Source organism: Ostrinia nubilalis, chromosome 1 (assembly GCF_963855985.1).
Source record: "Ostrinia nubilalis chromosome 1, ilOstNubi1.1, whole genome shotgun sequence".
NCBI lineage: Eukaryota > Metazoa > Arthropoda > Insecta > Lepidoptera > Crambidae > Ostrinia > Ostrinia nubilalis.
In genome coordinates this window covers 12254894-12278578 of record NC_087088.1, presented here as the reverse complement: position 1 = coordinate 12278578, position 23685 = coordinate 12254894, and the positions used below count along the sequence as shown (strand labels likewise).

Below are 23685 nucleotides of genomic sequence, written 5' to 3'. Positions count from 1 at the left end.
ATTTTGGTTTTTAATGTCAAATAAGAATTAACAAAGCCATATCTGACATCAGAAGCGTTCATAGATAATAATCACTCGTATTGAACATCTCATCTTACTAATATTATAAATGCGAAAGTTTGGATGTCTGGATGTTTGTTACTCTTTCACGCAAAAACTACTGAACGGATTTTGATGAAACTACAGTATGATTGTTTATATTAACCCAGAATAACAAATAGGCTATAATTTATGACGATCTGTGACAAACTAAATTTCACGCGGGTGGAACCGCGGGCAATATAATATAAAAATGTTGTGATTTGTGCGTCAGCGTTGCTAGAAGTAATCTAGCAGAAATGTTACTGTCAGCGGTAATTGTATTTTTAACGAGATTACAATTCATTGAATTGGCTCAGTTGCTGTTGATATCTGCTTTATACTACCTGCACTCATAAAATACAGTCGATAGGTACTACAGTGCATATTAATTACCTATACAGGGTGTTAGGTAAATGGGTTTATGAGCTGACACTAGCCCATGTTAACATAATATGCAAATGGTATGGTGAAGTCAGAAATTTGATATCATATATTTTTTTTAATTTTCATACCGAATAAAATTTATAAAATGAGATTTGTATGAAAATTTAAATAATTAAAATGATGATATCAAAGAACAATGGGACAAAACGTCCCCAGAACTGTAGCACTTTAATACCTACCTTGTATGATAGACCATGCTAATACTATAACTTTATTATATGACAACTCAAGTGTGACATGTCTCAGAAAAAAGTTATATTAAAAATATATAAAAGAAAGTCGTGTTAGTTACACCACTTATAACTCAAGAACGGCTGAACCGATTTAGCTGAAAATTGTCAGGGGGGTAGTTTAGAGCCAGGAGAAGGACATAGGATACTTTTTATCCCGTTCGAAATTAAAAAAAAAGTCTGCTTATTTATTGCCATTAAGGCGGAACAAAGTTCGCCGGGTCAGCTAGTTAAAAATAAAAATTCATAATCAACCCTGAAAAAATACATACAAAATCACTTTTTACCAACTTCAAAGGGCATCGCGACAGCTTGACAATTTGACCCCTGTGACTATTCGACTCCTGCGACAACTCAACCCCTGCGAGAACTTGATTTTTTTCAACGCTCAACACTTTTGACTTACTTCAAATGGTTTCACGACTGCTGGACCCTACGACAACTCGAACCCTGCGACAACTCGATTAAATTACTTTTGACCTACTTCAAACGGTATCACGACTGCTCGAGCGTTAAGAAAACTCGACCCGGACCACTCGGACCCCTGCGGCATGACGATCTCTAGTACAACTTGACCCCTGTGACTAGTTGAATATTTTAGAGTCAAATTGTCACAGTGGTAGACTTGTCGTAGGGGTCGAGTTGTCCGGGTCAAGTTTTCGTAGTGTCGAGCGAGCATCGTTTGAAGTAGGTTAAAATTAATTTAATCGAGTTGTCGCAGGGGTCAAGTTGTCATCGGGGTCGAGCTGTCGTAGGGTCCAGCAGTCGTGAAACCATATAAAGTAAGTCAAAAGTGTTGAGCGTTGAAAAAAATCGAGTTGTCGCAGGGTTTGAGTTGGCGCAGGAGTCGATTTGTCCCGGGGTCGAGCTGTCGTGATACAATTTTAAATTGGTCAAAGGTGATTTAATGTGTATTTGTTGAGGGTTGATTATGATTTTTATTTTTTGACATAACTTTTTTCTGTCATATAATACAATTATAGTATTAGCATGTACTATCATATAGGGTAGGTATTAAAGTGCTACGGTTCTGGGGACGGAGTTCATACAAGATGTCCCATTGTTCTTTCTGACTTCACTATACCATTTATATGCACATGTTATCGTGGGCTAGTGTCTGCTTATAAACCTATTTACCTAACACCCTGTACATCGATGGCTCCTACGTATACTGGCGTATGCCAGTATAGTTCTGGCTACTTAAATGGCTCTCCTGTAAAATCTATTTTTTTCACTTACGCCAGTATACGTAGGAGCCATCGATATATACTTGTAATAAGTAAGTTATTTTATTTTAAGTAAATATTGCACATGCTTATAATATATATTTTAATAGTAATGTACATGTAACTAGTGAATCATTCATTCAATTACCTGAAATTCTTATACAAATAAATAATAAGACATTTACAATTGTATTACAGATTTAACACAGCTAACCACAATAGAGAAATACTGTTATGTATCCCCATTAGATTATAATAATATTTGTATGTCAAGTCTTGTAGTGGTCCCTACAGTTATTGTTATTGTATTATTTATGTTTTTTTAGTGTTGGTACGTATGTTACGAACCATTTAAAATATCTTAGGCAATCTGAAAATATTCAATCACTATAATCGTATTATATCCATCGTGTCAAGGTATTTTTTTACATTTTGACGGTTTTAAATGTAATTTTTAATGACTACTTAGGCCTGGGTTCATCAAGTCTGTTAAATTCAAACTCTCGATTTATCCGTAAACAGTGTCAATGGCACCATAAACATAAAAATATATTTTTTAAAAAGGACTGTTTACGGCAAAATTGACTATTTTAACGGATTTTTATGAGGAACTCTTGTTTTTTAACCGGCTAGTTAAGAAAATTAAGACAGTAGATAAGAATTGGTGTCAATGTGACTATCTAACTTAACGCAAGAATTAAATCCTTTTCTTAGTAGATATATGTAAACATACTTTAAATACATATTTCATATATTAGTAGATAATAGAGGTGTGTTTGTTATCAGTGTACTGGAGATCGTACATACATTTGGGAGGCAATAATGAATTAAATCAGCACAAAACAGACAATGTGAAAAGCATGAGTTGGGTTCGCGTAACTTTTTGATAATCGTTATTGTGTATGTGCGGTCTTGTGTCAATGTAACGTCGCTGGCGCTAATTAAATGCTTCATTCTTTAATGGATCCCCTAAAAACAAACCATACACAATAAATCAATTCCACATTGTTATATTTGTAGTTGATAGATTTATGAGGTGAATCACTAAAACTAAATAATAAGTTTTGCAATAATTAGAGTGTTTAGTCCATTTTATACAAGTAAGGTTCAAACTGCAGACATCCTTGAGGCCAAAAATACGGTTGTTTACCGCCTTTTAGTTATTAAGTTTATATTTGTTTGTCTTGTATTTCGTAATATTATTGTCGTATTAGTGGAAGCTCGAACAATTTTATTATTTTTAAAATGCTTGTTAGCTCTATTCAAGTCACTAAGCGGTCGAATTAATTATTAAAATTATAAAAAAAAACTGTCAGATATGTTTGAGCTTCATTAAATGAATTATCATTTTAGTGTTAATAATAATTATTTAAGTTTATAAAACTTTCGTTTTGTATTTTGTTCTACATTATACACATATACCTAATTCATTGCTTTTAATGTATGTAGAGTATGTGTTGTGTAAAATCATTTCTGTGTTGCACACAAATTGCTTTAATTGTGTAGAAGCCACAAGTGAGGTTTAATATAGTATAAAGTAAAATAGTTTCAAAATTTCTTCGTGCAGGGTTTGCGAGTAACATTATAGGGCTCAATTTGTGAGAAAAATAATTGTGTATGAAATATGAAATAGGCGTTACGTGCGTGTGCCCCCCTCCCCACTTTTTCTTCTCCCCTGAAAAAGGGATAAAATATTAATTTATTTATAGTAAAGTTCATGGGATGGGAATGGAAGGCTAACTCAATCATAAATCAACGGCTAACGCAAAAAAATGTTGCAGAATGATGAGCTCAATTTTTGTAAAAGTAAGAACTGCCTTAAATACAATGTAGATACATAGTGGTGGGTTATTTTAGATGAAACTCGAACTTCATGTAATGAAAATATAATTATGAGCAATCAAAGATTTTATTTTTATTTCGTAAATTAATTAATCTATTTAATGTTATTTACTTTAACTATGCTAAGAATTTATTGAATAATTCAAATAAGCGTCGGGTAACAATGGGTGATAATCACAGATTCATTTGAAAAGAAGAATTTCCTTTATAATGCGTGTGGCATGTTATCGTAAAATATACACGATTTTAACTATTCACCGGTGGCATAATATTAAAGTTTGTACCACCAGTTGTTGAGATATGTAAAAGGTTTCTCCATTGAGTCTGTGAGGGAATACCGCCGTTTGGCGTCACTTGTAGGTACTTTTAAAGGACCGAAAGTGACAATTTTAATTAATGAGACGATCCACATTTTTATGTTATAATTTAGTTCTAATTACTAGTTTATAAAACGGAGGGTTTTGTAAATGTGCAGATCTTATTTGTACAAACATAGAGATCGTTATCTACTCCTTAAACACTATTTGCTATATTGTAATATTATATACCTAATAACCATCTATTCCTTTCTCAAATACATCCCATTTAGCCCTTTCAACTGGAAAACGCGGACGGGTCAATTAATATTATTTCATGCAATATTTTAATAAACATTATTTTTTTAATAATGCTAATATGTTGTGATTACCAACAATAAATTAGTAAGTAGTGTTTACTATTACGATTTTTTATCTTGTATTTATAAATTCTCATCAAAGTAATCACGTTTCTATAATAATAATTAATCACTTGCAATAACTATTTTTTATCTCTCAACTTTGGCAGATTTTTTCTATATTACCGGTTTTATACCAGAAGCCGGTATTAGCCACAGTTGACTAGTTAAAGATTACAATTGACCCGTAATGAATAACACAAATTCATATACAATTTCTTATTATAACGTTTATTCTATGTTTATTAATATTTATCAATCAATGTTTCGTAAGTTCATGCAAGGGATAGTTATGTAGACAAAATAACTCCGATGTAAAATATCCGTGGCCTTTGCATTCTAGTGTAATTTACTTAAAATTAAGCTTATTATGTCGGCTCCACCAAATTTGTCTGTCTACAAACTGGATCGCGCTTTAATTATAGGCTGTAACTTAGTCGATTGTGAGTCTTTAGTCCATCGTATTCAGTGAATTATTAATGTAATAAACATTTATTAAATTTAACGCAAATAAAAGAAGTGTAACACCAAAACGTTTCCCTACCTTTGTAGTTTTATTTTCTTTCTTATCTAAGTTTAAACTAGCCTCGTTAAACAATTTTGGTCCACATTTAAACCTTACCTTACTCGTTTTAAGTTTAAATTACATCTTTGCTAAGATTGATCTGAGATTATTTCTAACTTGGATTAGTGTTGAATTGGCGAGTTATTAACAATATTTTAATTACGATTAACGAATTGTAGATTGGCTATCCCTTTTCATCAGAAACGCTTCTCTGTGCTTCTCTCTCTGCACTATTAACCCAGTGTGTTGTACAAGTAAACACAGCAAAGTAAAAGCTAAGTATGTTATCAAATCAAGATTCAACTCTAGGAATAGCTTACATGAATTCGCTTTCGATAAAATGTTCGCACTTGCTTTACCTACATTATGTATCTGAGTTGCGAGTAATCGATGTACAACCCGATCGAGCTAACTGCGCATCTCGCTGGAATGCGACTCTCCCTCGCACACTTCCCCGCGTTACCAGTGTCGAAGTGACGTCACGGCTTCCAGGTGCGCAGTTAACTCGACCGGGTTGTATTTCTTAACATTGTGGAGTCAACTATAACTCGTGTATTTTTCTGTTTGTGTTTTTTGCATTCTGCTTGTTTCAATTAAACTGCCCTTGTTTCTTAACAATAGATAAGTAAAGCTTATTTCCAAACATCATCTTAAAAATATCTTAAAAGAAATTGGAAATACAGTGTGAGTCACGATAAAGTGCACAGGGTATTTTATGTATTTTTTTAGTACCTATCGCCTGTTATTTAGCATTATTACTGTTTTTATTTTATCAGGATATACCTCTTAGTTTAAAAGTTATTACGTTTTCTTTACAAGAAGTAATTGGAAGAAAAAAAATACTATGAAAAATTTTAAAAAAATCTCAAAAAATTTTGACCTCTTTTTTGTCGATAAACATAGGTCTAGTTTCACCTATTTTCATATGTGCACTTTATCGTGACTCACACTGTATATTTACAGTGACAGTAAAGTATTCAATACCTTCACTCATAAACATGCAGTACTAATCCCATTCGGGTGCCTTAATTGTTAAGATATTTTGAGCCCTTTGACTTTAAAGATATTTCTGAAGACGACTGTTCTGTGCTAGTAAAGATAATTCTTTCGATTTCATTGCTTTTTGTGTTAGTAATAGTTCATTTATGGAAATGCTATGCTTATGCACTTTATAATAATTATTATTGCTTTACATGCATACTTACTATGACTTACTTCAAAACAGGCAAACGAACGTTTACCCGATCGCTGAGCGGGTGCCTTTTTGTCAGAGGGGCACAAGCAGTTAGTTGTCTACTTGTATATTTCTCTCTGTTTGTATCTATGTCTTGCCTGCTTGTATACCTTTCTTACAAATAAAAAGTTTTCTATTCTATTCTATTCGATAGTTCTTATGTACAACTCACGAAGGCGAGTGAGCTTTACATGTGTGGTGGCTCGCTACTGTTCGTTTCTCAAAAGTTTTGATAGACATTACACTATTGTTATGTGCATGTACAGTGTACTCGTACACACACAAATAAAGCTCACTCACCTTTGCAACAAATTAACTCGGGTAACTTTGAACAGTGAATAATCACTTTAATGTTTACTTATTGAATCTCAAAGAAAACTGCTTACACTCAAGAGCCAAGTGGGGTCTGAACCCACGACCTTTCATAGAAATAATTAAACTTTTTTTTAAACTGTAGCCATTTCAATTACGTGCAGGGGCTGATTATATTGCCCCATGTATTACTCCCATTGATTTGGAAATGTGTGTACCTATATTCATTGTTTTATGTTCAAAATTATCCAAGTTGATTGTAGTGTATATTTTAGTTTTAATTTAGAACTCGCGAAAAATATCTCAGGCCAATTTGTTTCCTCTGTCCTGTTCTCTCTTGATTTGATTCCTTCTTATGCTAAGATTCCCATTTCATTGAATTGTTTAATGTTATATTAAATAAATCTGTATGTATCACAGATGTTGTTGTCTACTAGGAGTAATAAGACCATAGAAATATTAATCCGCCTCATACAATCCTGTGAATGATATTGAGCCTGTAAATGTTCAACATTAATTATATTCTTGTAAAACTAGATTCTGCAAAATACATCTTTGAAAATAAAATAAGTATTTAGTTATATTTTTAACCCTATTTAGGTTTTCTTTTTTCACTTAAAAGTATTAGTTTAATTTTTAATGTTGGATAAACTTGGATATAGGTAAATACCAGTCATAAGATTCGATCAAAATGAATTTTAGACTGACACATTCAACTACATTGCACAAAAAAGTACCTACTTTTTAAGTTCTGCAATAAAATGTAAGTATTGAGGCACCACCAGCTATTTTTTATTTTTTGACAAGGAATTATCTCAAATCTAAAGCAATCGTTTGTTTGTTCTCAATAATCTCAATAAATCTACATGAGCTTTGAGTACAGCGTGTTATTTACTTTAGTCTCTTTTGTTAGTCTGTTTAGCCAATAGTAAAAAAATAGAACATTTTGTTCTGTGATAATACAAAAATGCTTTATCTCAATAACGGGATTTAGCAACAAAACTACTTTAAAAGGTAAAAAAACTAAAATGCTTGTAAAATGCAATGTATTTGAATTCGGTACAATCATTCCTCGACACCACCAAAACGCCACCACCGACTATTAGTGATGTTACATACAAAAAAATAGATTTTTACCTACTAGCGTAAAATCCATACATTTTGTGTAATAGCATCCATCCCGGGCGTAATCAGAACAACTCACCAAAGTTGCTTAGTTGTTGATATGGTTTTTTTAATTATTAATTAGGTAATTTAAAAAAAAAACCTTTAACCAATAATAAGTCGAACCTTAATTTCGAACTCCTATGTTCTTCTGATTAATTTCGTTGCGGGTCCCATGACAGTTTAACTTTCCCCCGGGACAAACATGACCTTCATTGGTTGAGTTTTTGTGGCGGTAAAGCTGTAGATCCTACACAAGAGTTGCAGTGGTGGGAATAGTCCCGTAACCAATAATAAAATATCCTAACTCGATGTATAAAAACTTATCCCGAAATAGGGAAACAGAGCAAAATTTCATCACGAAACAGGGTCCAAACAAGAGGTCCACAAAACAATTAATATTAAATAAAGTTCAAATTGTAGTTACTGTCAAAAGACTAAAGTTCACCATACAAAAGCTTTCATACTGATATCATGCTTCGTTATTTTTAAATAAAATGTCGTAAAGCCTTATAGGTAGGTACCGCAGTAGGGGGCGCTTACTATACTTATATAATGAACCTATAAAATATAACTTAAAATAATGAATTGGGAGCTGGGCCCCGATTACGCAAATTTTTAAACGTCTCCAATACAGACGCGCTTCTGTATTGAAGATGTTAAAAATTTAGCGTAATCGGGGCACTGTTTGTCAAAAACGCGTTTCTAGACTATTAGTTCTAGACATCACTAGGGTGGTGTCAAGTGGAAAGAATGATTCGGTATAGGTACATCTACCGTTTTATACGAAACTAAGATTTGTTGGCTTGATTTTAGTGTAAGGTTAGTTTTGCTACAAAAATCTATACCCTGATGGTAAAGTTTTTGTTTTATAAGGGAATGGGAGTTAAGCTAACTTCAGATGGATGCGTGTCACAAACAAGGTAACAAAATCACGCCTTAACTCTTTAATGAGATATATTATGCGCGTAAGTACTCATTCATTTGAACTTAGCATAAAGAAAGTATGAATAATACAAACATTTTAATACATAAATTTATTTACCATCTTCAAAGGTAATTAATGTAAATAGTGAAAACATTTATCAAGTAAAGGAAAGCTAAGCATCTTATAAAAATATCATTTTTCCATGGACCTAACAGGCATCGGCAAGTTATAGTGTCTTATACACACACATTTTGCTACACAACAAGGTTACAACATGTGTAATATTAATATAAAAGTGATGGACCTTTGTCTGCAATGTTACTTCTGCTCTATTCACCATGACTGTGACAGAGAGCCCAATTTATACACATTCAAGGAATTGTTTAACAGCATTTATTTTTCCCCTTTAACTTATACAGGATAGCGGTCCTGTTGATTGATTTATCAGGAGTATTCCGTTTTGAACAACGCAGTGAAAAAGAATGTCAATTTTTAGTCAGACTTAAGTGCCACTTCATAATACAAACCGTCTAGCTAGTGTGAAAAATAATTTTGGAATGCTTATTCAGACGAACATTTGTGAAAAAGTAAAAACATGAAGCGTTGCAAAATTGAAAACTTTTATAGTGCAACCACGCCACAGTAGATTTAAATTGAAGTAAAGGAGGCTTTCATCTTCAACACAATTATATTAATTTATATAACAACGAATGAAGTTTGCATATTGTACCTTTCCTTGACCGCCAATCATATCATTTTAACAGACGACACAAGTATTTCTACCCTTTCTTCCCCTAATAACAGAAATATACAATTTTGTCTTTTGGGAATGCACTCAAAAGTCTAAAAATAATAATAAGTTAATTTCTTGATAATTAAAGTGATTTTAGATGAGTTTTGATATTTATTGTCTAAAGACAAGAGCTGTCGCGTAACCCCAAACAACATAAGTTAATACCTAACATCGATACACAGTCGCGATACAGTTCTAGAAGGGGTTATTTCGACAAATACAGTGGTCGGATAAATGAAACTGTAAGTATACAACGTGTAGCTGAAATATCGCAAAAGCTCAGATACATTTATTATTAACTATATACATACATACAATATACAAATTACGGTTTAAATAGTGAATATTTGTCTATTCTCTTTGATCATGCCTCAAATAACGCAAGCACACATTGCTATAGCTGGAGCTTACAGTCGTCAGCACATAAGACTATACATTTTTGTTTAAATTACTGAACCGAACTTTTAGACACGGTATGATAGAAAAAAAAAATTTATGTTCAAAAAACATACTCCAATAAGTGAAACTTATTTTTTGAAGTCTGTTAAAAATTCAAATCGAATGAAAGTTTTGCGTTATTTCAGTTGCTCGTTGCTCGTGTAACGTCCCGTCCCTGCGTGGGCGCGGCCTAGGGCAGCGGCTTGTTCTCGGGGATGGTGGGCGAGGTGGCGCCGCTGGCCGCGCGGCTGGCGTCGCGCAGCGCCTCGTCGAAGCTCTGTGTCGAGTTGGACCGCGAGGCTACTTTACCCTGCGGACACGATAAAATGAAAGGTAAGAACGAGATTTGAGGTTTTTTAGCAATGTTTATTTAAGGCTTGGGCAGACCCAACGCGGGGCAGTAGCAGCGCAGTTTGAATGCGGGCCCGCGCAGGTTGTAATACAAGAAACCGCGCCGCACTGCAACTGCCGAACGACAAACGAGGCGGCGCGGGTGCGGGACAGAAGCGGCGCGAACGCGGGCCCGCGCTGTTGTATTACTATGGCGGCCATATTAGCATGACACACCGGACGCAGGGCGGTAGCAGCGCGTTGAAAGCGGTTTTCGAATATTTAAATTTTTGACAACCGCCCGCGTTGCAACTGCTTTGAAACTGCGCTGCTTTCAGTGTGCCTCAGCCGCGCTGCAACTGACCCGCACTGCTTCTGACCCGCGTTTGGTCTGTGGAAGCTTTTACCACTAACTAGATTAAGAAAATGGGACCGACGACATCATAAAGGTAGCAGGAAGGCGCTAGACGCAGGCCGCTACCAACCGGGCAACATGGAAAGCATTCGGGATGGCCTATGTTCAGCAGTGGACGTCCAATGACTGAGATGATGATGAGAGTAAGAACAATAACATTTGGTTATACACATGCTAATGCAAACTTAAAATAGGGAAAGTTTCGTATGCCGGGCACATTCATCATCCTCATCTTAATTTCAGCCACTGCTGAAGATAGGCCTGGCCTACCAAATGATTTCCAGATTGGCAGGCAAATAATAAAATATCCTTTTTGGTGACAATTTACAATAATGAAGATCATTCTTTGTGTATGTGTTACGCTCGAAGACAGTAAACTTTCATTGAGCGAAAAAACATCACACGATGCGTTTTGGACTGGTCTCTGTAAAACGTTTACATCGCGAGATTCGTATCATTGCTCTTATGAAAACTGTCTATGGCGATGACGATTGACGACAATCTATGGTAAAACGTTTACATCGCGAGATTTGTATCATGGCTCATGTAAACAGTATATGGCAATTACGACAAACTATGGCACGTTCGTAACACTAGTTGGTGGTTTAACCGTATCATGACGAACAGTAACTTGGCACGATTGTCCGACGGTTTTCCCTCTCTATTTTTTCGCTCAAATAGTGTTTTCAGTAAACACAAAACGCAGCTCACCTTAACGTTTTCATAAGCGGAGCCGACGCGCTCCTCGATGGAGCGGAAGGAGTCGGAGTTGCGCATCTGGCCGAGCTTGTGCGACACGCCGGCCGTGATGCCGCCCAGTATCGAGGTCGTCTTCTCCGCCGTCGATTTTATCACAGATTCAGTTTTTTGGTATCTGGATGGCGAAAAGTATTTTTGTCAACAGTTATTTTCAAGAAGTGACATAGAATAAACTAAGGTATAGTGCGTAACTGAGTCAATGGCTCAATGCCTAAGGCATGGGAGCAGCACGAAAGAGTATTTTAGTGACGTCAAACGTCAGAAGACTTAATATCTCCTTCAGATTTCTATGCCCAGGCACCGACTCAGTTACGCATTATATCTGTAACTACTAATTTTAATTTTGTTTTTATTGTTGTTTTTTTTCTTCTATTTTGGGTTTAAAATATTTTATAGCCATTAATAATTTCTTTTCCCCATTAGTCTACAAACATTTTTAACTCATCAATCATCCATCATCACTTACACGACGGCATCAGAATGTCTTTACAGTTGAAGCGAAGTATGGTATTAGTTGTATAAAATAAATGTGCTATTCTATCCAAACGGCAATTTTGCTGTACTACAGGATATTATGTGAACTACCATGCAGAAAACTCAGCATTCCGTTTTAAGTCAAGCATGAAACCTTTAGTGGACTTTTGATAATTTTGATAGGCATGTTGCATTACAACAATAAAAAAACAAATCTTGGATAAACTTTTGATAAAACTTAAAATCTCATAATTATGAAATTACCGACGTAGTCGCTGTCAGAAAATATTTTTCATTATTAAAACATTTATAATACTATGCTATGTGAATTGTGAAATTGTCATATTTCTGTTGTTAGATATTTATTATAACAAAAAACTAGGAAAAAAACTAATGACTTTTAAATGGTAAAACTCATTTGTTTATATCAAGTTTAACACATGCGCATCATATTTATAACTAGCATATCGACCTTGTGATACAAATGCATGCATGCTCAAGGTGGTATATAAATATTTTCTGACCGCGGCCGTAACTTACTAAACTGGCTTTGTTAATTTCTAAAACAAAGGCATTATGTACAAAGTGTTAAGACCTCCACAATGTCAAGTTTACTTACATTGGTGATTCTGTCACAGCCTGTGTAAGTGTGGCCACGCGTGTTTCTATCGACTGATAGCTACAAATCAAAAGTGAAATGAAAAGAAACTAAAATTGCACGCCACCATTCTATGATCTTTCTACCAAGCGCAAGCAAAATCGATGCAAGAAAGCGACACACATTGCACCAACACCTGGCCTAAATATTTCTAATCCTCTAAATCTAGAGAATCTAATAATACTTAACATAAATATGCAACTATATTATAAGTCTTATGCATTTGCAATACAAATCCAAATATGTATACTTACACTTGGCTTTCCTTAACATTTTTCAAACCCTGATTAACATCTTCAGTAATTTCTTTCCACACTGTAATGCCAAGTTTTCGTTTGAGTTCGGAACTTTGACGAATCTGCCGAAAAACACAACGAAATAAAGTTAAGAACTAAAAAAAACAAGTTCGTACACAACTATCAATAGACAACCAATGCGAATAAGTAGTGGGCTTTCACTGACAAGGGGATAATTAACTGGGAATTAACGTTGTAAAAAATTGAGTACATTTGTAGATTGTTCTTTACATAATTTATGTATTGTATTCGCCCGACAACACTAATTACCATATACTTGAAGCTTGTATTATGATGTTCCGGGCGACTTTTTTTAGAGTTCAACCAGTTTGTATGAATTCAAATTCAATTCGAAGTTGCTGTCAATTTGTTATTATTTTCTTGGCGTAGACACCGAGGGTCCAAGACAGCCTTGACAGTCCAAGGCTTCGAAGTGTTCAATAGGTTGAGGAATATCATTTCATCTCTTGTGGAATACAAAAGACAACTCTATTTCGTTCACCTTGCTCTGTGGTCAGCGGTATTTGGTCTGCGATGAGTCGCAGTCTGCGACTCTACTCCACACGGAGTTGTTTACACTCGCCACTCGGCGTACAGCTGCTCCACCGCTCGGGCGTCAATCTCACCAGTTCTTCGGGTGTCTTGACACGGGTGAGTTGACACCTCCACACGGCAGGAATTTGTTAGATCTCCGTTTGTGTCATTTAAGGAACAAAAAGGACCATTTTGTTAACTTACCTTGCTCTACGGGACGGTGTGCGGCGGAGCCATTGTTTACAGGTCCGGTCAGTGAAGAGTTGCTCCATTTGCCGCTGCATCAGGTCGACCAGATCAAGGGACCAAAGGCTAGGCTACAATATTGACGTTTGCTTATGTTAGCTCACCTTGCTCTGCAGTACGGTGCGCAGCGTGACAATCTCGTCCTATACGCGAGCGTATTGGCACTTCCACTTGCAGGCGAGTTATCACCTCCACATAGCAAGAAGTTGTTAGATCTCCTTTTGCCTCAGTATGAGGAATGTTTTGATCTCGTCCTCGACGCGCGCGGGCTTGCGGCTCCACTCGGCGCGCAGCTGCTCAGGTTCGGCCAAACCAACGCGATCAACCGGCGTGCAGCAATGGCGACCAGACTTAAATGCATTGATCGCCATCGCTGCACGCCGGCTGATCGCGTTGGTTTGGCCGAACCTTTTCACCTGCCAGTCCATTAGGTCGATTAGGGAAAGAGATCTAAAGGACTAGAATATGCTAAACCTGGTCCGTGAGCACGTAGAATTTTGTCCAATGTACGTGCTCACGGACCAGGCTTTAGTTAGTTCTCCTTGCTCTGCAGTACGGTTAGCGGCGCCGTGGCGATCTCGTCCTCGCGACGCGGGCGAGCTCGCGGCACCATTCGGCGCGCAGTTGCTCGGGCGTCAGCCAGTTCCAACTCCAGACCACCTCGTCGGGTGTCTCGGGCGGCCTTTTGCCTCAGTTTGAGGAATGTTTTGTTAGCTCACCTTGCTCTGCAGTACGGTGCGCAGCGTGGCGATCTCGTCCTCGACGCGCGCGAGCTCGCGGCTCCACTCGGCGCGCAGCTGCTCGGCCTGCTCGGGCGTCAATCTCATCAGCTCTACGAGTGTCTTGACGCGGGCCAGTTGGCAGCTCCACATAGCGGGGAGTTGTAAGATCTCCTTCTGTTTCATTCAGTAGCTCACCTTGCTCTGAAGTACGGTGCGCAGCTGCTTGGCCTGCTCGGGCGTCAGCCCCACCAGCGGGCGTCAGTCGGGCGTCTTGACACCTCCACACGGCAGGAATTTGTTAGATCTCATTTGTGTCATTTAAGGAACAAAAAGGACCATTTTGTTAACTTACCTTGCTCTACGGGACGGTGTGCGGCGGAACCATTGTTTACAGGTTCAGTCAATGAAGAGTTGCTCCATTTGCCGCTGCATCAGGTCCAGATCCAGACCAGATCAAGAGGCCAAAGGATACAAATTTTATTACAATATTGACGTTCGCTTATGTTAGCTCACCTTGCTCTGCAGTACGGTGCGCAGCGTGGCGATCTCGTCCTCGACGCGCGCGAGCTCGCGGCTCCACTCGGCGCGCAGCTGCTCAGCCTGCTCGGGCGTCAGCCCCACCAGCTCGTCGGGCGTCTGCGCGTCGCCGGCGGCGCCCGTCGCTGCCATCGCTTCTTCAGCTTTAACAAAAACATTACATTTTATACTTTTCAACTAAAGGTTTGTTGTCGACACGAAAAGAAGAAGAACTAAAATATTTTTATATGCGTTACATAATGTACTTACAAGCAAGTAAGAGCAGACAAGAGTCTGCTTGTGACCAAGCGTAGCGGCCGAAACGTCAAGACGTGAGTACATTATGTAACTCATATAAAAATGTCGCGTTGAGACCCGTGTTTCTCTATTTTAGTTCAAAAACATTTAGGTTTAGGTACCCATCAAGTTTTTTATTACTCAAAAGCAAAGACGATTGAGGTTGATTCTTATGGGTTTCTGTATCATACAATAATTCTACTCTAACTCTACTCTCTTTCGGACGTTCTCTATTCATAGTGATTATAATTTGGATTCGTATTATTAGTTATTGAATGTGTTTAAAACATTAATTAATTTTATCGTCGCAAATTCGCAATTCATTGTATCAGTTAATCAGCGGCTTTATCGATCTATATTAACATTTAATGAATGAACAACATAATGAGGACGTATAGTGTAAATATTGGATTCTAACAACAGGTAGGTAATTAAGGAATTTGCAAAAAAAGTCGTCTAACATCAAATCAACTGTTTGATCATTTGATGATCAGTGCGATTAAACAGTCTAGAGTCTAGCTAGACAATGTAGTAGTGGTTGAACTTGAAGTCGGCTACAACTACTATTTTGTACGCTCGTATTCGTATTTTGGTTACGATCTCGAATTAAAATTGACGCAATTTCGTAATCGCTTTGCTATGTCTTTCTTGTACATAACTACTTCGCTCTTCTGGGTCAGGAATGTTACTTTGCCTAGAGGGCAGGTCACTACCGCCAAGGACACCGCTCGCGTTATTTTGTAATTGTACATTCACATTGTCTGAAAGTCTAAATGTAGCACAAGTAAAACTTTGTTTAATCCTTTGTCTGGTCGATTACTGACATTTCTTTCTACTAAAACTACGCTATTCCCATGTGTCTTATTTATAATTTGGTGTTTCTTGAACAGCAGAAATAAATTAATTTCAACAACAGTATGACGTGACACCGTTATTTTTTGCGAATGTAAAGTGCAAGACTCCGCGCCCTTTTAAAAAAAACTTTCACTCAAAGCTTCAGTCCTTGTATGTTATGCCGACTTTAGCTAAGCTACGTGAAGAAACGAACAATGATACCGTTTTAAAAAAGGTAATTTACTGTTTATACCTTTATCTATTACAACAGATGTTCTCCTGAAATCTTTGAAAGAAGGAGCCCATACATAGCAAGGCGTCTAAAACTGTCGGCATCGGATTGCCAATTCGAGGGTCCTTGGTTAGAGTTAGGTCCCCGTGGAACCTATTCCTAATACAAGCAAGCTTAGCTAAAAATGGGTTAACGAGATTATTAGTAGGTAATTTGTGCTATGTACTCTAAATTAAAAGCTTACATTTTGTACTTCTTATCTGCCAGAAAAACATCGCGAACATTATTGTACGAATATAATATTTTTCTTCTGTATTTTTATTACCGTATTGTTTGAATTATTAATGAACCTCAAGTGATGAAAAGTATATTAGTTAAGAGAGATGTCAAAAATGGTTATTTCGATAATACAGTGCGTTTAGAGCGACTTATGTAGGTAGAGTCACGACAACAAACATACAGGGTCCTTAGAAGGACCCTATATGGGCTGATACATTTTAAATAGAGCTATGTTGGGATGTCAGAACTTCAGAAGCTATGACAAAAAAAAGTATTATCGGCTATGTATAAAAAATTGCTGTAGCAAGTTTGAGAGAACAGGTCAGAAACATTGTGCTGGGTAACTTATTTTAATTTTGCCAGAAAGACAATCTATTGGATGTTCGATTTATGTAATGTTATCATGAGCAACGGATTGTAAAATTAATTGAAAGCTCTTCTTTTGGAATTTCTGGAAGGCGATGATTATTAAGACCGCCGCGCTGCCGGGTTGGTACAATCTCGGCAATCTTTTCCGTTTAATATAAAAACATGGTTCGGGCAAAAATCAAATAAACAGTTTTATCATATTCATAGGAACTAACCTCCGAGAGTGATACCTAAAAACTTCTTGTAGTTTGTGTGACTGGAAACTTTGGCAAGATACGGCTTAGATAAATCTTGGAACGTTACTCGGACTTCTCGCATTTTTTTTCGAAATATTCTTAGTCGTCGGCGCCGATTGTCCATGTAAAACTCTGTCTCTATGCACAATCCGGAGTCCACAAGATCGGGCAACGCGCGCCAATCTGCCTCGGGGTCATCGTGTGGCCAGTTGGCTATCTCCTCGACTTCGTCCAACTCGTCCACGGCCACGTCGAAGCTCGGCGTTGACTCGTCGTCCGGCGGCACAAAGTAAGGGTCCTCCATGTACTCCAAGCTCGCTGGCTCCATGCCGCCGCTCGACGCCCCATCGCTCGCCATACCCCTATCCACTATCTGCCTCGTCTACCGCGAAAATGTAACATATTTCGGATGTTTGCGTTGGAATCACTACAATAGGCTCTTCGAAGCACGAGACAATATCATCACCCATTCGCATCAGAAACAAAACAATAATGAGATCACTTATATCTCCAGATGCAATTAGTGTTACATGATAGTTTCTAGGAAAGTACTGTCACTTTGAAAAACATAACGCGACTTTGGCAAGGCGTCGAGCACGGGCGGCATCAATGTGTGCGCAGCCGGCGCGCAATGGATCGGGTCTTCCGCCACGTCGGGCCGCACACCCGCCCGCGCCCGTCTCGCGCCGTTGCCCGAGTGCTCGTGCTCGCCACTTTCACCAACCATCATGCGAGCTATAGTTTTTAATATTTTCAATATGATTTTGACCTCTAAACGAAACACTCGTATAATGAACAATCCAGAACATTTCCCAAAGTGCAGATTTTAGTAAAATAATTATGTCGCATACGTGGAGGATATGCCGGTTTTGACCGTGAAGCGAGGAACAAAACAACACAAGCTCACCTTGTACGCCTTAAGTTTATTGACAGCGCCTGCGGCAAACGAAACAGGCGCGTGGCTCTCATGTTGGATAGAACCAAAAGAATTACGTCATCCAGACTAGTTAAAACAGGGCAAAAAATATCGGTAACAGAATACCTGCTTTTTATGAGTCACGTTCACGGACAATTTGATTATTATTAGAGTGCCATGATGATAATAGCCTTTTTCTCGGTCTTAAAGGTATATTTATTACGTACATGACCGACAGCCACTTACAGACTTAGATTTCCTGGTGTTGCGATTGCGAGATACGGCGTGAAAGGTTCATTACCAGTTGAGCAAAACATCTTTGCCAGCTTGCCACATCAAAGCTGCAATTTACTTTTTCGTTTTTTACTTCGTTTTTGTTGGCCATTATGTTGATGCCGTAACTGTCATTTGGAAATATCTTTGCATTTGCAAAGTAAGGCAATTCGAAGCTGGTATTTTCAAAGTAGTGTAAGTAATTTTTAAAACAGGAGACAAAGGAAATACGGGCGAAAGTATTGTCTGCAATCTCAAAATAACATAAATATTTTCACAGGAATAAAAGCCCCGTTTTTTTAAGATAGATTTGAAATGATATCCAAGGATATACCTTATCTAATTAGAGCCTCGAGCCTAGAGCTCTAGAACGCTTAGAGAAGAAGTGCGGAAATTGCAACTGCCTAGATGCCTATGGAAGATGCTCTAGTTCAGGAGTTCCCAAAGTGGGGGGAAGCGCTAAGACTTTTAAAGAGGGGCGCGGGCCATCTGTGTAGTAAGTATTAAAATCCTGCGACCGCTGAGAAAATACATTCCAGACTGCTCGATACGACCAATAAATACTCTGGACTGGAGGATGGGGGGCGCGGATATTTCTTTTGTCGAAAGGGGGCGCGTCTCAAAAAAGTTAGGAAATCCCTACTCTAGTTATACTGGTTCTACCTGGAACTTTCTTAGGGTGTCAGGTCAGATGAGCGGCGGTCACCTATTTGGGGTTTTCCAGTCACCAATAATAATTATTTTTTCAGTAAAACTAGCCTGAAAGTACGCGCGAAGGTTTGAGTCTCACATAGCCTGATCCCCAGTCCATATTGTCCATAGGTAGACCTGGTGCGTTAAGACTAAGACTGCATTGAATCATTGCCTGTAGACGCATGCAGATCACAGAATTACAGAGTCAACCCACATTGCGATATTGAGTCACCCGCCGCATGAGACGTTAGTCGCCGTATGGGTCAATTCAGCCATGTATTTTTCAGTTTTATATTTAGAATTTTTTTCCCTTATGGCTTTGCACAATACCCATAAATATCACCAATGAACAAGTCATATTTATCTATTCTATCTAATCTTGTGTGACTAATGCTGAAGCTGATTAATAAAATTGAAGTTTTACTCATATAAATCTGTAAAGAAATATAGAAACAGATGTTTTTTTAAACAAATGTTTTTTTTTTCCCACAACTCAATCATATTAGAAAACCTCTTGCACATCATTTTAAAATTGAGTAATAGGGCCACTAGGTTAAGGATAAAAAATATAAAATATTATGAGGTAACAAGTAAAAAAAGAAACACATGTCAGTATTATGGCAAAATCTAAACAGCAAGAATCAATAGTTTCCTGCAACATTCATAAATTTCATTATTTATTTATTTTTTAGTTGGGCAAGTTTATTTAACCCACTTGTTACTAGCGTTTGATATACGGATCAACATAAAAATTAAATTATTATAAACAATGAGGGTGGTTTCTGATAACATTGTTTATGTTAAACGATTTCTGTGGGGTCCCTTTGTCCATCAGAAGTGTTCTGTTCTCCATTGGGTGTCACATTTCAATCGTAAGCGTTTTGTTGTTTTCGTAAATTTTACGATGACTTTTTCAAGGTGAATACAAACATGATAAGTATTTATTCTAAAGTATTTCTTGCCGAAATATGAAAATTTGTAGCCCACTTTTTGTAAATCGATAACATAATTATAAACATTTTTATATTAACTGTTACTAATTCAACGTTAAACTTAGTGATCCGTATAAGGAACGCTAGTAATATGAACTGCGGTATTTTGTTGTTTTAGCGCCTGCCTTCGAGGCCCTTTCCTTTAAATGAAATCATTGAAGAACTGGAAAAAAATGAAGATGAGTGTATCCCTAACTCAATCACAATTTTCCCGTCGGAAAATCCGGAAAATGTAATGGTGACATAACCAAAGAGAACTCTGGGGATAAAAATAAAGTGTCTATAGATTTGCCTGGATTACAAATGAGAGCCCACGTAGAAATCACTAGAGAATTCTTCATCCAGTGATGATGAGAAGAAGAGACTGCATCCCGTTAGCTTAGATAGCCAATTATGCTCTAGACAGGGTCAGTCATGTTTGAAGATATGAAGAAATTATAATTATTGTTGGTAAATGAGATGATTTAGTGTGGTTACAGTTGCTTCAAATGCATTGAAAATTGCGTCAACTGTCAAAACCAAGATATTTTCTTCGCCACATAAACAGAGAAGAAGTATTTTAACATCTCAAATTCAGTCACAACACACAGTTTTTATGAAACTCAAGCTTTGATACAAATGCAATGTTTTTTGCAAGAAATATAATAGGTATTACCCTTTATCCCAGAAAATGTTTAGGGCATAAAATATACAGTTCACACTACTGGAATTAAATTTGAAAAATAATAAATTTAACTCTAATTATTTTTTTATTAATGAATATTACATATTTTATGCAAATACTTTAATAACTTACGCAAGTCGCAAAGAGTAGGTATTATCTCTAAGTTCATACAAGTGCTTAAGTGGCCGTACATATTACTAGCGTTCCGTATATCAAACACCATTTTCCAGCGTTTCCGTAAGACCAAAATTTTTTTTTGTATTTTTCCTGTTGCCTTGATGCATTAAATAGCCGATATATGCAAAATCACAGGAATCGTAAGGAAAAAGGGATATCCGTAACAACTGGGTTAAACATTATCTATTTGAAAATTTTTTCTAGTACAAATTAAATCCCCGACTCCCTCACCAAAACACAAAATGTATGTGAACGAGCATCATACTAACAAGAAATTAAGTCATGATTTTTTTATTGTCAATTTTTATAATGAGTACAAATATTTTATTGTATAAATTAACATTGATATTCTATTAAAATAATGTAATTATTGTAGACAAATTCTAAGTATTTAATTTACGCAATTTAGTGGAATAATGTGAAAACATTATGTATTCGGTGTAGAAATAAATTGCTCAACAGTTAAAACCCTGATATTACAGTATTTGTTTATGCTCAAAATAACATAAAATATATGCACACCTGATTTGCTTTTACATTGATTTATTACATCATAAAGTACCAAAATAGTAACTAATAATAAGTTACAATATTTATTTATGTAGGTAGCTACCTACAACATTACTTAGGTACTGGAATACATGACACCTACCATAAACATTGCTAGTCTCACTAATTGCTTAATCCAATAATAAGACAGGACTATGTGGATAAATAATAAGACAACAGTTTCAACGTTTGTGTACGAAAATCATTTTGTATTATTTATGGGTGACTCACACTCACGTCTTGTTATCTTAAAAATGTGTAAGGTTACCAACAAAAGGCCCTACTTCAATTTCAACCATTTTATGATAAGAAATATTCCGTAGGTGTTATCCTCATAAATATTTCAATTAAAAACCAATTATAGCTTCGTAGCAAAGTTGAAAATAAAACAATAAATGAAACAATTCATAAAAAGTACCGACATGCCAACAACAGCAACAAAAACTGCTTACCTGTTTGTACTCCGCTCATTATTGTTCAAGATATTTCAAAGAAGACTCAGTCTTAATTAGTTTTTAATAATTTATAATATTAAAAATAATTCACTTAGAGCTAGCTAGAACCCAAAGTAACTTTTTCTTCTTTTCTAGTTTTCCTAGCAATATGGATGAGCTATGAAGTGAAGAACGAACGAATCGAAATGCAATCATAGTGCTGCCTTGAAAGTATCGATACATATTTTAAATAAAAAAAATATTTTGGAAATTCCATGATTACTTAAAAATCCCCAAAAGCTATAAATAAGTAAAAAATACATGTTTTTTCAATATTTATGTATAACATAATATGTTATTAATATGTTGTGAAAATAATGGCTGCGTTTGGCCGAAAATAGCACTTTTTAGAAATCGTTAGCAAATTGGCGGTCGCCATGGCAACCGCCGAAAACTTTAGCGTGTTTTCGGCGAGGACATGTTTGCTAACTTCAAAAGTGACGTTTTGCCATACATTTTTTTAGCAGTGTTAGAACTTATACCGCTAAACGGACGCCATTTTTCTAACTAGCGCTAGTTTGCGCTTTTTTCGACCAAACGCTCCCAATGTAATAACTTTACGAAAACATTTCGTGTCGTTTTGGGGCCTGTCAAGCAGGTGTTCTATTTAGTTTAAAAGCGTTACATCCTTTATAGAAATGCCTGTTCGTTTTAAAACAAAATATTTTCAACTATTGGTCTTAAAGTAATGCACAATATACATATTAAAAGAAAAAATCTAGAACCAATAATACTCTCAATCGAGTATTGAGTCAGTGTTCAAATAAAAAAACTTCATCAAGATCCTTAGGCAAGTGGTTGCTCTGAAAATCGAATTTCTTCACGGAGCAAAGTAACTCTACACAAAAAATGCGGAGCGCTAGTTTTAAAATTGTCACGTTTTGACACTTGGTTAGGGGGCTGGTCACAGTGAAATTTATAAGTTTGTTATTTTCTCTGCCATTCCCACATTTAACAACATGATTGATGATGTCAAGAAAACCATAAAAAAATGATTTAATATGCTAAAATTATCTAAAAGTACATTTTTCAAATTGGACGCCATTTAAAAAGTATTTTTTTTTATCCAAGATCTAAATTTCCTTCGTATTTTGGTGAAACAAATAAAAACCAAATTAAATTGATAATTTTTATTTAGTTTTTTTTTCGCAAGATACTATGTCAGAATCAAAATGAATGATTTTTTTTTGTTATTTTTAATATAATTTAGACGATGCATTTAAAACTATCGAATATCGATAGTAATTTCGGCATCCTTAGAGCTGTCATAGTAAGGAACTGGCCTTGACACAAAGCTATTTGGCCGATGTCAACAATGCATTGCAATGCCAGAATGCCATGAATTATGGGTCAGAGCCCCGATTACGGTAATTTTTAACGTCAACAATCCAGACACGCTTCTCGATTCTGCGATACGATTGGTCGTTCAACAGCGTACGTCAGCTGTTTTGACCAATCGTATCGCAGAATCAGAAACGCGTCTGGATTGTAGACGTTATAAAAGTTACCGTAATCGGGGCTCAGACGTGAGTACATGACCCAGGCTAGAAAATACTGATTTTACCTCAGATTTTACGGAGAAACTTACAATTTTAAAATGGCATTGACAATCAAAGAAACTTTTTCCTCTTCTATTCTCCTTACACTATTTGAACGACCGATCCCAATTCACAGCAATCCACATCGCTGTAAGTTTTTTAACCTGTAATAAAAAAAACTTATGTCATGTCATTGTTGATGATTGATTTTCTTTCTTCA

At 36.5% G+C, this 23685-nt stretch overlaps 1 protein-coding gene across 1 annotated transcript; it reads right to left on the bottom strand.

The window, feature by feature from the left end:
• Positions 1-8835: 8835 nt before the first annotated feature.
• On the bottom strand, positions 8836-17851 carry LOC135072619 (tumor protein D54). The gene is made up of 6 exons (XM_063966621.1): positions 17149-17851; positions 14920-15086; positions 12863-12966; positions 12570-12629; positions 11429-11591; positions 8836-10282 (listed from the first exon to the last, which is right to left on the bottom strand). The coding sequence occupies exons 1-6, from the start codon at positions 17525-17527 to the stop codon at positions 10163-10165; spliced, it is 993 nt and encodes a 330-aa protein (XP_063822691.1). The 5' UTR covers positions 17528-17851; the 3' UTR covers positions 8836-10162.
• Between the last annotated feature and the right edge of the window lie 5834 nt (positions 17852-23685).

Bases quoted from the DNA above. Each gene is read 5' to 3' on its own strand.
- LOC135072619 (XM_063966621.1), bottom strand. From the start codon at position 17,527: ATGGCGAGCGATGGGGCGTCGAGCGGCGGCATGGAGCCAGCGAGCTTG. The intron at 15,087-17,148 runs GTTAGTTCCTAT...TTTTTGTTAAAG, and splicing joins TTTAGGTATCACTCTCGGAG to CTGAAGAAGCGATGGCAGCG. The intron at 11,592-12,569 runs GTAAGTAAACTT...TTCGCCATCCAG, and splicing joins GCTGTGACAGAATCACCAAT to ATACCAAAAAACTGAATCTG.